The sequence below is a fragment of the Rhagoletis pomonella genome, unplaced genomic scaffold (genome assembly GCF_013731165.1).
Source record: "Rhagoletis pomonella isolate Grant_MI unplaced genomic scaffold, Rhpom_1.0 Rhpom_scaffold_00008, whole genome shotgun sequence".
In the NCBI taxonomy this organism is placed as follows: Eukaryota; Metazoa; Arthropoda; class Insecta; order Diptera; family Tephritidae; genus Rhagoletis; species Rhagoletis pomonella.
Window position 1 is genome coordinate 28,724,637 of NW_023458562.1, and position 14,670 is coordinate 28,739,306.

The window sequence follows — 14,670 nt, forward strand, 5'->3', positions numbered from 1 at the left end:
GTTTGTGTACGCGATAAAGTACCGAAATTACTAATTTTTTCGTTGTCACTCGAAAAAGTCACAATCGTCTTTTTAATAACTTTGGGAAGCTTTCACCAAAAACTGATAAAACTACAAAACCGTATTTTCTGAACTATAATTGCAATGGCCTCTAAATGATTTTTCAAAAATCTTTGAAAATAGGCAATAATATTTCTCATAAAAAGAGGGGAAATTAGAGGGTAGGGTCTTGAAATTTGAAAAAAAAATTTCGATGGGCACCCTAATGTACATACCTACAAATGTGTTAATAAATGTTTGTCTGGATCAAATCTTGCAATCAATTTTTAACCAACGCATATCTACAAAAAAATTAGCCGGCAGATGCCGCGAGGGTCGATATAATTCAAAAACCTGCATCTATGGTATGATTTAGTTTATATTTATTTAGAAAAAACTAGTGGGACTATTTTTTAAGAGGTATTTTTCATAATGCAGGCAGCATATATTATGAATTAGGACAACATCGGTGGATAAATATGACTTATGAATAACTCAACTCTAGCGCCGCCAACGATTTTTCAAGTTATAATCACCGAAAATTTTATTGAAATCTATCCAGTGGTTTTTAGTTGAGTCCGAACAACGAAAATGGCTATCACGAAAGCGTATAACTGTACAAAACATTTGACGATGGATATATATGGAAAATCCGTATTAATGGTTCGATTTGATTCACATTTAGAACGTGAACATTACTTAGATATGAACATGAAAATAAATAATTTCACAAAATATTTTGCCAGTAGGTGGCGCGAGGCTAGAAATATTTTGAAAAAACACATCCACTTGCCGATTTAGTTTATATTTAAAATAAGCATTACTTATGTATGTTTGTATACTTATGAAAAGAAAAAACTCCACAAAAAATTAAGTCCGAAAAAATTAGGCCGATATAAATGAAAAATCAGCATGGATGGTCCGATTCGGTTCATATTCAGAAATTTGTGCGTTTGTTTGTTTAGGTCAAATTTAGCACGTTGATAAAAAGTGTAACTAATAAGTTCAAAATATATAGAAAAAATGTTGAACAAAAATATATTTAACAAGTGCATTAAACCAAATAAAATAAAATAAGTCAAAGCATAGTAACCTTAAAAAACTTGACTTATTTTATTTTAGTTTATTTGTTTTTATGCACTTGTTAATAAAAGCTTATTTTAACCTTTTTTCTTTATTTCTACCAACAATTCCTGGCTGAAATATTTTACTTCAGACATACATATCGTCACCTTAATTAACAAAGCCCCTAACTAACAAATTTTTTTATTTTACAAGAGAAACAAAAAACATAATAAAATCAATATCAAAAAACAGGTAAGGGTTTTTTGAAAAGAGTAATGTAACTCCGTCGTCTTTGGTACTTAATAACACTTAAAAATTTTTGTTGAAGGTTTATTAATAAATACATACTTACAACTGTGAAAAACACAGTTTTGAAAAAAGTGTTGGTTAGGGTTGTAAATTAAGGTAACGATATGTAGGTACATTTCGTCACCTGAAATGCAAAATAACGTATCATCATCGTCACTAAAATGGAAAAAGTCGTTACATTTTTTTTTTCATAAAACGATGTGGGGAGTTGTAATTTGATGAAATCTATCACTTCGCATTTCAGTGACGATGATGATACATTATTTTGCATTTCAGGTGACGATATGTACTTGTGGCCACGCAAACCTTACTGCGACTTTTTTAATTTGGTAAAATTTTGTAAATTAATAACAAAAATATATTTTTTAATATAGTTCACACTGAAAAAACTTTATTTATTTATAAAACTATTCAAACTATGTACAAATTTAAAACAAATAATAAAATGTTCATCAGAATCAAAGTTTTGACAAAAACTTCTGGTATGCAGTTTAATAGCCCATTTAATTTTAGTATAATATTGTGCAATTTTGAAATGGTCCAAAATTCTCGATGATTTTGGAAAATTTTTCCAGGACGATCTTGTTTATTTTTTTTTTCATGTGACGCATGCTCGCCTTCTTTTATATGGAAAAAAGTTGTCAAAAATCAACGAGATATTTGAGTTAAATACATACATACATACCAGGGACGTAGCGAATATTTACATTCGCATTCGTTATGCGAATGATTCGCGTAATTTTACTCATTAGAATTCGACATTCGCATTCACATCAAACGATACGAATGTTTTGCGAATGAGAATGTGTACATGGACAGAGAGTTGAAATGGCTCTAAGTCTGTCTAGCCTGCGTGCGAAAAATAACCGGCTTTTAGCTTCAGGCGCTAAACGGTTAAGTAGTATATCAAGCAACATGGATGGGCCTTCAACAAGCAATGCTAAAAGTCTTATAAGCAGCCTAGAAACAAACTTCAGATTCCTCCAGCGAAAGCGAAGGCTCGGATGTAGAATTGGAGACATAAAAATGTGAAATTAAAGCTCAATTGAAGGCCTATCCTAAGAAACACGAGCTCTTTTCAGTGAAAATCTTCTCAATTTTTGGAAAACTAAACTAAAATACGACAAATTGACAGATCTGGCCCGCAAATATTTGAGCGATCCACCCGCCAGCGTTCCAAGTGAGCAATTGTTCAGTGCAGCCAGCCTTATATACGAACCTCTAAGAAATCGCCTCATGGAAGAAAAGGCAGCAAAATTACTTTTTTTGAAATATAATATGCCCCTTTTTAACTTTGACTACTAGATTAAAACACTGTATAGGTTAAGCACTCGTTCAATGTTCTAATAATTTACAAAATTTTTAAGTAATAAAAACGATGACATAAGTTGAATGTAAAAAATATGATATTCGAAACATCCCTAATACATACATAAGCATGTACATACTGCCAACTTGCACTTTATTATACATTATTAAATAGGCTTCCCTAAAAAATTTTTATTAAAAAAAATTGTAATAAGGTTTACGTGGCCACAAGTGTAGATACATGTGTATGTACATATGTACAATGTACTGTGTGCAAATGTATTTTCCTTAAGCAAATAAGGCTGTTATGCACTCTCTTCAATAACCGGAAGAGCACTGGTGATTTCCTTTACAAATTCTCAACAAAAATGTCGCCTGCCGGATGCGTGCCCGATAATGAAAAACCAATGAAAAAACTACATAAAAAGGTGTAAGAATAAATGACCAAAGTCATTTTTATCGGAAAATACAATTTTATGAATAGTAAATGCATAAGTACAAACATGGAACAATTTTAGTAGGTAATCTCACAAATACACTTTGCACGAGCCTTCTCTAAGAAATCAACTGCTTCGAAATAAAAGTAACTCACCTTCAATTTATCAGCAAAGTAGCTGCAACACTGCTCCTTTTCACTAAAATTAGTTTATGTACATTCTCATTCACTTTAAACCACACATTTTTACATTTTATTTTCATAGATATTTGATAGCGTCGACTGTGACGCTTCCTTAATTTCACTTTCAAAATAAACACACACAAACTACAGCTAGCACTAATTGTTTGCTTTTACACTCGAGACAACTTGCGCTATTATCACTTTAATACAAAACAACGGCATTAGCAAGAATATTTAGCCACAAATTTACAATTTTTCACTAGCGACAGATTTGCAGCAGAATTTTAGCACGTGCGGAAAAATAAACTGACAGGAAACGGTACTTGCCGCCAACTGCTTAAACGAACACAGGGTGGCACGCGTGATGTAGAATAGTTTTTAGGTGGATTTTAGTAGCGACCTTTTAAACAAAACTAGCACACAATTGTAATTATTTATTAAAGTAAAATTCACCCTTTTTGAGGTAACGTCTATAAGTAACTCAAAGCTCTCAATATTAAATTTCTATATTAAAAAACAATGTCTGTACATTACTATGTATTTGTCCACATCTTTCGTTTCTTATGTACTACATTGTAGGAAATGTTACCCACACATACATCCAGACGAGAATCCTTGCCGCAGGACAGGATATTTTTTCCAAGGATACTCTTAGCCGGAAAACGAGCGGAAATGATGCGGATTTAGGTGCGTATGGGTAAATATTTTGGAATATCTAGTTGAACTTAAAATACGTATGAAATCCTAGATATGTATGTATCGCAATTTCACACCTCAACTTCGGGGCATAAATGGGATATGCACTTCGTTGGATGTATGTATCAGTAGCCATAGAACCCGGGGCATAGTACCAGTGTTTGTAAGCTAAACAAATTTATTTATTTTACGTGTATGGCGGCAAACATATTTACATACATACATGCAACATTAAGATGATTGTATATGTACATAGATACATACGTATGTGCACGCAGCCTTGAATAAAGCGAAACTTATGTACATGCATACATACATATGTATATACCGACTTAATGGTATCTTAAAATTTCTTCCATAAAAGCCTTTTTCATTACGTTGTAATTTGACAGAGGTCGCATGTATAGATACATGTAAATGTGGTTATAGCGTTACCTTAAAACGAGAATTTAATTGTATATTTAGATGTGTAGGAGTGCTCTTCCCACGGATTTACCTTTTACGCGCGCTAGATTCCCTCCTAGTCACGTGTATGCCTCAATTCGCTTACTAATTAGGCACAGATGAATCGCTAATGAGTGTTTAATATCGCTTCAACCGCTGATTAAACTGGCGTTGACAGGTTTGTGCAATCAACTAAAGATGGAAAGAAACTTGCAAATAGGTATGTTATTATTCTACAGTTTGTTTAAGGGGAGACGCTGCACAGTGCTTTGTCCCATAGGCAAATTTAAAATAAAATAAAGTGCTTAAGATATTTAACATTTTTGTAAAGCTAACATAGTACCTAGGATGTGTGGGAGGTAGTTATGTCCTTGCACCGATATTGCCGAAACTTGGAAATTTTCTTAATTTACATATTCTGAAGCAGCACTAGAAATTTCATTTTTCTGCGATAACTCACCTAATTTTGCCGATATATGTTGACTAGTTTTATAGTACGTATGTGTATAATAACAAAGAAAAGACAGGCCACAATGCCGTTTGCACACACAATTGTTATTCTGTTTTCCAAGGTGCTTATCAAAGTTAGTTTTTTCCACCTGAATAATCAAATATTGCAAAGGCACACTCCTGCAGCATATTTGTCTGTTCGTTCTAAATTGCGCCTCTGCTCTATGTAAATATTCGCGCGCGTGAGATACTTTATTATTAACCGACTTCCAAAAAAGGAGGAGGTTATCACTTCGTCGGAATATTTTTTATTTTATTTTATTTATTTATTTTAATTTTATTTCTTATTTTATTTTTTTTATTTTTTTTTTTTTTTTTTTTATTTTTTTTTTTTATTTTTTTTTTTATTTTTTTTATTTTTTTTTTTGAAATGAAAATCATGTATGTGACCGCATAACTTTGGACCACGTCAACCGATTTCGATAATTCTTTTTGCAGCGGAAAGGTAGTGTCTCAGAGGTGGCTAAGATCCGATGAGTGGATCATGAGATATATACATATTTTTTTTTATGAGAATTGAAGTCGGATTTTTTTGTTTTGCTAAAAATGCTAAAAATTACTTGTTTTAATTTTAATATTCACATACCTATGAGGTTTTCTGGTATTTATTTCATTCAACACACCTCTACATGCTGTGGCTGTTCTAAATTTCGCATTTTTCCGCAATTGTTAACTCACTGCTGATTTGTTTGTGAAACGTGCTTAGAAGTGTTGGCACGCATCATATTTGTTTTCACAAAGTTGCCTGGTTTAGAAACTTTTTAACACCTTGATAAAAAAAAAAGTTACTTAAAATCATGCACCCATGAACGACTTAAAAAATTTCTTTTAAAGCCAATTTCTCTGAAATATAAAGCGGCATAATTGCTAATTGAAGACAGGGTGCGTTCAGAAATGCATCAAGCAAATGCATCAGTATCTTTTACTTCTAAACTATAATTGAAGGAGATGCCTTATTTTCGCAATTATGTTCCAATCAGGCATTAAACCATGGTTGGGCATATTGAACATTTCCATCCACAATAGTTTAGAAATAAAAGTAACTGATGCTTTGGCTTGATGCATTTTTTAACACACACATACATGTGGCATATAACAACTAGATAGTATATATTGACGTTTTAAAAGCCTAAAAATATACAATGGTTTCATCAAACATTTTCGATTGCAGTAATCGCAACTACATAAAATACGACAATTAAACATTGAAATGAAAACTTAATACTAAACCCATTTCAAGGCTATTCAATTGAAGAGCGCAAACAATAAGCGTAGTAAGTTTGGTACTCATTTACTCGCTCGCCGTTACATTTAAATCCGCAGTCGTGGACTCACTACCTCCACCACCAACTACTTCCTGCGCACGACTATTGTGCCACCAATCGATTGTGTAGGCACGCAAGCTGGACAGAGCCATTATGGTGGACGCGTCCACATCCTCACCCGCGGCATGTAATCCACGACAGTAGTCCTCATGCGCAGCCGCGCCAGCGCCACCGAACGCCATAATGCCCTCAATGTCCTGCACTAGCGTGGGATAGTGCTTGCCGGCGCATTCAATCAAGTTCGCCAACTGCGACTCAGACATGGCACGATACTGACCGCTCGTCGTCTTTTGTAGCACATTCATGAGACGCGCAAAGTTGTGTGGCGAAATACGTGCTGACAGGTGTGGTAACAAACGCAAAACCAGCTGATGTAGTTCGAGTTTTATGTGTGCAAAATTATGAAACTCGCTGGCAAATGCCCGCACAGAATACCATAGATTGCTGAGCGTGCTTATGAGGCCCTCAATGACATCAAAGTGATAGAATTCTATAGTACTTATGACCGAGTTGAGCCAAGACAGCAGACCGACATGCTCGATCATTACTTTCGAGGAGGCGGGTATTTTTGCGCAAGTGGAGAAGACGGAGAGTATGAGTAAATTCATATCCAATGTGGACATGGCGCTGCCATAGAAACCCTGCAGCACTTTAAAGGTATTGGTGGTGACGAGCAAAAAGAGATCTGAGCCGGATTTGATGCCATTGCGTATGACCTCGACAATGAACTGGCGGAAGGCTTGGTGCTCTATCTCGGGTGAGTAGAAGAGCACATTGAACTCAGGCACGCACTGGAAATTGAAAGTGCTCTTCAACCGCAAATACATAGTCAGCTGCTTGTAGAGCAGGTGCGTGGGGTCGGTGGTCAAATTGAAGGTTTTAGCGACGAATAGACCTGAAATGTACGGCACACGTGGCGTTCCGCTGTTCTTCTTATGCTTCACCCATGATTCGCGCAGCTCGTTGAGTCCCGCCTGTATGTTGTCGTAGGCCTGCACCCACAGCGGGCGCTCGAAGAATTTGTTCGCCTCGAAATGTGCGCGGTACCGCAACTGCACACACCCGGCAGCTAAGCGCATGTCACGATCTTGCGACGAAAGCGCTGCAAACGATAACGCCAACAACCCGTTTTGTACTGGAGATGCTGGGTGCGAATAAGCTTCGGGAGCAAAACACATATTCATGAGCGGCACAAAGAAAGCTGGATCATAGCATTGCGTGTAGATGCGTGCCCGCACTGGACACAAACGCAATTCAGCCTCTACGAATTGCGTGCAACCACGCTCAATGCGGCATTCGAGCTCATTGCTGCCAAACTCCAGCGCTTTCATAGCCGGATCGCGGAACTCCACAATGGGTAGCTGCTCTGCGCTATTCAATTTCCGCCATATCGGAAAATTGTCGATTGTGTACTCGCACAGCTGGCGATCGATGAGCGACATCACTTGCGCAATGGACGTCTCCTGCAACGTTAGCTTGGCACGCTCCTCATCCGCAACGCGCAACGAATAGAAAGCTATAGCGCTTTCGCCCCAAATGAACGGGCGATATTGCTGCAAGCCACAGTCGTGAATCTCGTAGAGCTGTAGCAACGCCAAGGCGTAGCGATCGGCGTCAGATAGTTTCGCTTGATAGGCGCCTAAAATAATTGGTATTTGCGCTTCGTTGAGCGCTTCGGGATTCTTGAGTGCAAGCGTATAGAGCAGGTGGAGCACTTGCGTCTTAACTTGTGTTTCCCGCTGCGACAAAACGATGTCGAAAAACTTGGAATGACCGAAAATCATGTCGAATAGCTGAGCAGGCTCTGCTGGCGGTGGTTCAGCGTCCGTATTCGCTGAGTAGTCGACATAGAGCTTCTGGCAAAGGTATGCGAGCAGTTGTAGTAATAAGGCGTATGTGGCGTCTGACTGATGTGGAGCGGCAGCGTCGTCCGCGACATATTGCATGCCCAGCTTGAGGCAGAGCTTGCAGAAATTTAGCCATTGTTGATTCTTTAGCAGCTTCGAGAAGTCGGGTGCAAATTCAGCGTCATCTGTTGTAGCCTCGGTAGTTATAAAATCATTACTCTCATCGGCAGTGCTCCCACTCTTCTTCTTTTTCGCCGACCCCTTCTGTGTCTTTACAGCATGCCCTGCGGCGCACTCCGCGTTCGCCTGCTGCCACCAATCGTATAGCAGGAAGGCGCTTTGCTCCAGCTTTTCGGCATCCTGCAGCTGCTTTCTCAGTTCAATACTCAGCAGCTGTACCAGCAAGTTGACGAAATTCACAAATATAGTTGCACGCTGCGCGCTGTTATTTGTAGCTTCCTCAGCACTACCAATCGCTTTCTTGTAAATCGCATGTATTACGCGCAGCTGATACACCTCCAAGCCATCAAATTTGAACGATTTATTGCAGAAATCAAGGCACTCCGAACGCGGCATGCAGTGTTCGATCAAGGCAATGGAAACTCCCGCATGCTCCTTGTAGATAACACCCGCTTTTTGTGGCTTCTCGATAGTTTTCATGAAGCCACTCTTAAACGACTGATAGACGTTGTGCAATAGCACTGGCTCAAACATTAATTGTTTACGGAACGCTATATCCAGCAACGGGTAAGCAAGCTCTTTCTTATTAAGATTCTCCGGTAACAGCTGCTTGAACTCAGTGCCCAGCCGCTCATCACGTTCAAACAGCAGGCAAGCCAACTTGATGGTCGATTTGGCAATGCGGCGTTCAGTGAAGAAAGCGCCAAAGAAATTAACGCCCATCTGTGGTATATACTGATGCGCAATGCATAAAAAGCCATGTAGAGCCTCTTCCAGCTGTTCAAAAGCCATCTCGCTGCCAAAGCTATTTATAAAATTCAAGTACAACTTCACAAATTTTCGAATGAAATTTTCGCATTCCACCGGCCGACGTAATGCGGCCAAACGTTGAAGCGCGCACACTAAGAATTCATAATAGATGCTCTTCTGCAGGGTGTCCGCGAGCACAAAATCGTTGCACTTCAGTTGCGTCACCAGTAACTCAAGCACTTCCGTGCATTCGCTGGCGCGCAACTGCAAGGCGTGCACCAAGCGTACTGCATCCGCCAACTGTTCACTAGCCGCTTTTGTCTGTTCCACCTCCAGCATTGAGATAGCGATCGCTTTCACAACCTTCAGCCGACAATTCGTAGCATGCGTTTCAAAGTAAGAGTGTGCGTTGCAGCGTTCGGTGAGTAGACGCAGGAAAAAGAGGTAGCTCAGCTGTGAATCGCTGTTTGCGCTAAACAGCGCGGTGCTTTGTATGCGCGTCAAACGTAAATTGAAAATGTATTTGAATAAGTCATCCAAGAAATTGTAATCCTTTTCAATCTTTGTTGACACCGTTTGCTCGACTGTCACCTGCTCGTGCACTACTTCGATACAATCGCCCAGGAAGTTGGCCGCCGCCTCGGCTTGCTTGGCCGTAAACCGCTGCTTTTCAACCAATTGTGCCACGAGGAAAAGCGCCTGCTGTACGTAGATCATTATCAAACGCTTACTCCTGAATGCGGCGCTGAGCGTGACCGCCTCCCCGCGTAGCATCAACTCAAGTGGTCGCTTCTCAGGTTTTGCTGCGGCGAACATTTTTCCAAGTCTTACATCACCCTGCACCAGCGCGTCATGCAGTTGTGCTAAGGTGGTTAACCCTAACGGCAGTTTAGCGAACGTGAGCGATGGTTCCTTGTCGCTGCCAACTAGCCAGTCTGTCATATATTTTTCAAGTGCATTGAATTGTTGTTTGTACAGTTGTAGCACTTGTTCCGGGTTTGGGTAGTAGTGATAGAGCAATAGGCAGACAGTTTCTAAGTATTTGTCCAGCGGTGAAATAATCTCTACACCCTTGAATATGAGAGGCATAAGCTTGCTAATCGAAATACTTTCCACATAAGCTTGAACGGAGAGACCATTTTCGATGTTCTCAAAAAGTCTTTGCAAATTTTCCTCGTTTAGTTTGGATTCAGCTGTTTTGGGTATCTCTACATCTACTTTAGTTACCTGAGCCGGGAGAGAAAAAAACGATGTTAAAGTTTTTTTTTTTTTTTGAAAGCATACACGCACCTGCAGCACTTGGACTAAAACCTGTGTGACAACATCCACCGTTACTACATCGAAGAAACGCAATGCCTCCAACCACAAATCGACCTCCCAAATGCCAGAATCGAAAAGTCCAGTGTTTAAGAAAATTTTTCGCAGCAAATCACCCGCCTCAACGCTTACCTCGCTACTACCGTACATGAAAGCCTTGATGAATGATTTCAAAACGCTGCTAAAAAGCTTTTGATTCGGCTCCAGAGCCTTTGGCAACAGCAGCAATATAGTTTTGATGGCCTTCAGCTCTAATTTGATATTGCTTGTCTCGGCGGCGATATCTTCCGACTCATCGCCAGCATAGAGCGGACGCAACAGCTCCAAGTAATCTAAAATGGTGCTAGTCTTGTTCACAAACGACCGGTGTTCCTTGCATATAACCAATACTAAATCCAATGATATATCCAAATGCTCAAGCACATTGACTGTCTCATCATCCTGAGATTTTATAGATATGTTCAAAGAGAAAAGTATCTCCTCGACTGTGGGAAAATTCACCAAAATATGATTCAATATATCCAAGCGAAAGCGACGTAAGGAGTTCACATTTCCACGTGCTTCCTCACGCTTCGCAATCGCCGACATGTAAGCAGAATATTGCGAAAACATCGTATATAGCAGGCGGTTGGCAGCCACGCGGAATTGGAAGCTTTTATGACGTACCATTTTAGCTCCAGTTACGAGTGCCAACGTCTCGATAGGCAAGCAAACATCCTTAATAAAGTAAGTGCAATCGGTGAGTGTAATTTTGTCCAGCGCAGTGCGTAGCAGTTGTGGTTCCAAGGTGGCTATAATTTTAGTTAGAAAAGTGCAGGCGCCGATCCAATCACGCGAAGGGGTGCGCATAGGGTTTATAATACCTGCGAAGTGTCGTACGGTATGACGCCCAAGATCGGCGCAGGCAGTGAGTATACGTATTACTAGTTCGGTTTTACGTTCATCGCACCACGGCTTGTACAGCTGACTTATAAGTTTGCCTGCAATAATAAAGAATTGAATTACGCTGAATTAAAGTCATGCTGCTCACACCTACCCTGTATGGCATTGTGTTTCTGCCTGTAGTGAGTAACTGCATCGAAGCAAATACCATGCTTCCTCGATGTCAAGAGCAACAGCATAAATTCATGCACTACCTTAGCGACCGCATCTCTCTCCTCTGTATTCACTAAATCATTGTTTTGCTCCAGTTTAAGACGTGTCTGGGCGCCTTGCTTGCCCGAGCACTTCGCTGCATAAACTTTTGGTCCCTGCCAATCATAGAGGTGCGCGAAATTTCTACAACATTCAGCATCGAAAACATGTATCTTCTTTGTTTTCGATATCTCTGCACACTCGAGCACATATTTGCGCAGTGTGCTTACCACCACACAGACGGTAACATGATCATCATATTGCAAGCCCGAAACCAATGCGCGTATTAAGGCGCCACGATCGAGTATATTGCGTATTAGCAGCGTATTGCCGTCTACCAAATAGGCGAGCACAAAGTGTATGAAGCATTTGCGTACTGTCTCCGGTTCACGGAGCTCCAAATGAGAATGTGAAAGCAACTTCTCAATGGTCTTTACATTGGAGAGGACGTCATATGAGGCGAGCAACTGACGGCCCAATTTAGGGTCTACACAAACAATGGCAGTCAGTAGTTTGAGCGCTGTGCGGCGATGCTGTAGCTGCGTCGACTTAAGTAATAGGTCTAATACCGTGCCATGAGACTTGAGAAAATAGCGTGAGGCGTACACAGCCGATTCCATATGATCTTTTTGGTTAGAAACGATCTCCATCAACACAAGCTGCAGCGCCTGGCAGAGGTAGCCGATGTGTAGTAAATTGGTTTTATCTACGCGTTCTAACGCTTCGGCTAATTCAAGTGGTTTCCCGCGTTTCTCAATATATTTCGCAACCAATTTGGGGCGCGATTGCACGATATGTAAAAAGTGACGCAGTTCTGTAAGAACAAAGTTGTACTTCCCTAACTTTAATATAAATTGCAAATTGTATCGTTACCTGTTATGAAGTTATTGCTGCGTAGCTTAGTGCGAAAAAGTAGCATTTTAAAATCTTTCGGAAAATTTAGCTCTTTCTCTTCAAAGCCAGAGTCGTGTTCCTGTATTGTATCCGTCTGCTGGGCACTTCCCAAAGCATCCGCTTCTTCTTCATCTCTTTGCTCTTCAACGTCGTAACTGGCATAATTTTCTACTTCCTCTGCTACTTGTAACTGTTGTTCCTCGGCAGCGGAAGCATTATTCTTATTCTTTTTAATTATTTTATTGTCCTTTGCCTTCTTGGCCACTTTCTTTGGCACTGCAACTTCCCCATCGTCGATGGCCTCCTCGCCTTCTTGCTGCGTGGATTGATGCTTACGTTTCCTTTTATTCTTTGCTTCAATGGCCATTTTCTACCAATTTTAAATAAAATATATATTTAGTGCACTTTAATTAACGAATGTTTAGAATTTACAGTTTTTATTTGTAGTTAAAACGCGTGTAACCACCGTCAGACATGTGCTAGAGCTGGAAAACTATCGATGGCACTATCGTTAGTATCGATGGATTATGACTATCGAAAACATCGATGGTTTTGTAAGCACTATCGATAGTTCACAGTTCAAGTATTGAATTCAATTGGCTCGAATGTGGAAGAGAGGGGGTGAGAAGAAAAGGGACGAGTACACATGCGTCTGTACCGTCAAGTCGTTTCAACTTTCTTGCTTTACTTTTGGCATTTTCGTTGCTTCCCATTTAAAGAACCAAAAATTTGAATTCAACTGAATTGAAACGTGTAAAAGCAAATAGAAAACACAAAAGAGAATGAGCAAGAATTGCTTTCAAGTACTTGAATCATGTAAATCGGGTCATACATACATTATTTAGTAAGAATAAAAGCCGGCGGTAACTACTTTATCTTTTGATGTCGGAAAGGACATTTAGCAAAGCAGGGCAAATAATTTCAGAGCGCAGATGCTGCTTGAAGCTAAAAATCCTTGATAAACTTTTGTTCCTTAACAGAAATATAGACATATTTCTCATTTTCAATAAAAGTGGTTATGTTATTTTAGCGTAGTGTTTATTTTATCTGCTACAACAAAAATACAAAAATACGAAAAAACACACACTTTAAGTATTAACCAAAAAACAAATATATATACAAATATAACAACAAATTGAACTAAATGAAGGCCTGTATGCAGTTCTCAAGAAAAGCTAAAATTCAATACAAAATTACGTACAAGAAATGGCTAAGAAATTTTCTTAAGTCAAATTTCCTTCAGGCAGTACGCAGTTCTTAAGAAATTTGCTACGCTTTTTACTACGATTTTCTAAAGTTTTTTGTGAAAAAAGAGCACAAGGCAACCCAGGTTTGCAATATAAATATAAGCCCGTTCCATTTTTTCTTGAGGAAAGAGTGAGGCAACAGGCTGTGAAGTATCAAAAATGTCAAAATTCCTTGGACAAACACACGAAATAATGGCAAATTTTTCTTGACGGATTTCTTGAGAGCTGCATACCAGCCTTGAAAAACCAACTCATTGCTTATGTTTAAGTATTCGACCTTTTTAATCAAAACTATCGGTAGTTGTGACTATCGACTATCGATAGTTTTCCAGTTCTAACATGTGATCCTATTTGGCGTTTTCTTAGTGATGAAACGATACGAGTAAATACAAGTACATAATCGATACTTTTCGTTCGATACTAAAGGCCATGCCAGATATTTACGTGATACTTATAACTTTGCCAGCAAAGCGCAAAACTCAAAAATATGCCACAATGAACGCAAAGAAAACAATTTTGTAATGCTGTTTTACTCGATAAAATTGCTTTGAATTATATATATATATATCTTCAGTTTTGAAAATATCAGCAGTGTTTTTGAGTTTTACGTTTATATAGGAAATCTCGAATTTGGACCAAACAAAATAAAATATAAACCAGATGATGCTCAACGTGCGCAAAAAAATGGCAGTTTGCCATGTGTCCGCTACGCGCTGCAGTTAAAACGATCTACATATGTGGTATGCTGAATGCATTTTCATACATTTCATCTTAGCTGTCAAGCGAATCTATCACGAAAAGCGGATCAAGCGTTTTGTCTCCCATCAGCTTAAGTAAGTTTGGTATCGATACGTTCGAGCCATCGATACTAGCTTTTCCTACTACCTGCAAGTAAAAGCATCGATACCTGCATGGTATCGTTTCATCTCTAGTTTTGTTGAAGGCCCTTCCTCTTCTTCTTTGTTTATCTTTCGTGCTTATAGCCC

The 14,670-nt window shown here is 39.2% G+C and overlaps 1 protein-coding gene and 1 long non-coding RNA gene across 2 annotated transcripts in view; one reads left to right on the forward strand and one right to left on the reverse strand.

The window, feature by feature from the left end:
- The window catches only part of LOC118744584, a 28,327-nt gene extending 23,990 nt beyond the window's left edge, over positions 1-4,337 (forward strand). The window contains exons 2-3 of the long non-coding RNA XR_004993565.1: positions 3,920-4,027; positions 4,089-4,337. This is a non-coding gene — a long non-coding RNA (uncharacterized LOC118744584). The remainder of the gene's footprint in view (positions 1-3,919; positions 4,028-4,088) is intronic.
- Positions 4,338-5,537: 1,200 nt separating this feature from the next.
- LOC118744585 lies at positions 5,538-12,948 on the reverse strand. Its single transcript, XM_036477709.1, has 5 exons — positions 12,870-12,948; positions 12,417-12,807; positions 11,446-12,357; positions 10,383-11,389; positions 5,538-10,319 (listed from the first exon to the last, which is right to left on the reverse strand). Exons 2-5 carry the CDS (start codon positions 12,802-12,804, stop codon positions 6,282-6,284), a joined length of 6,345 nt encoding a protein of 2,114 aa, XP_036333602.1. The 5' UTR covers positions 12,805-12,807; positions 12,870-12,948; the 3' UTR covers positions 5,538-6,281.
- Between the last annotated feature and the right edge of the window lie 1,722 nt (positions 12,949-14,670).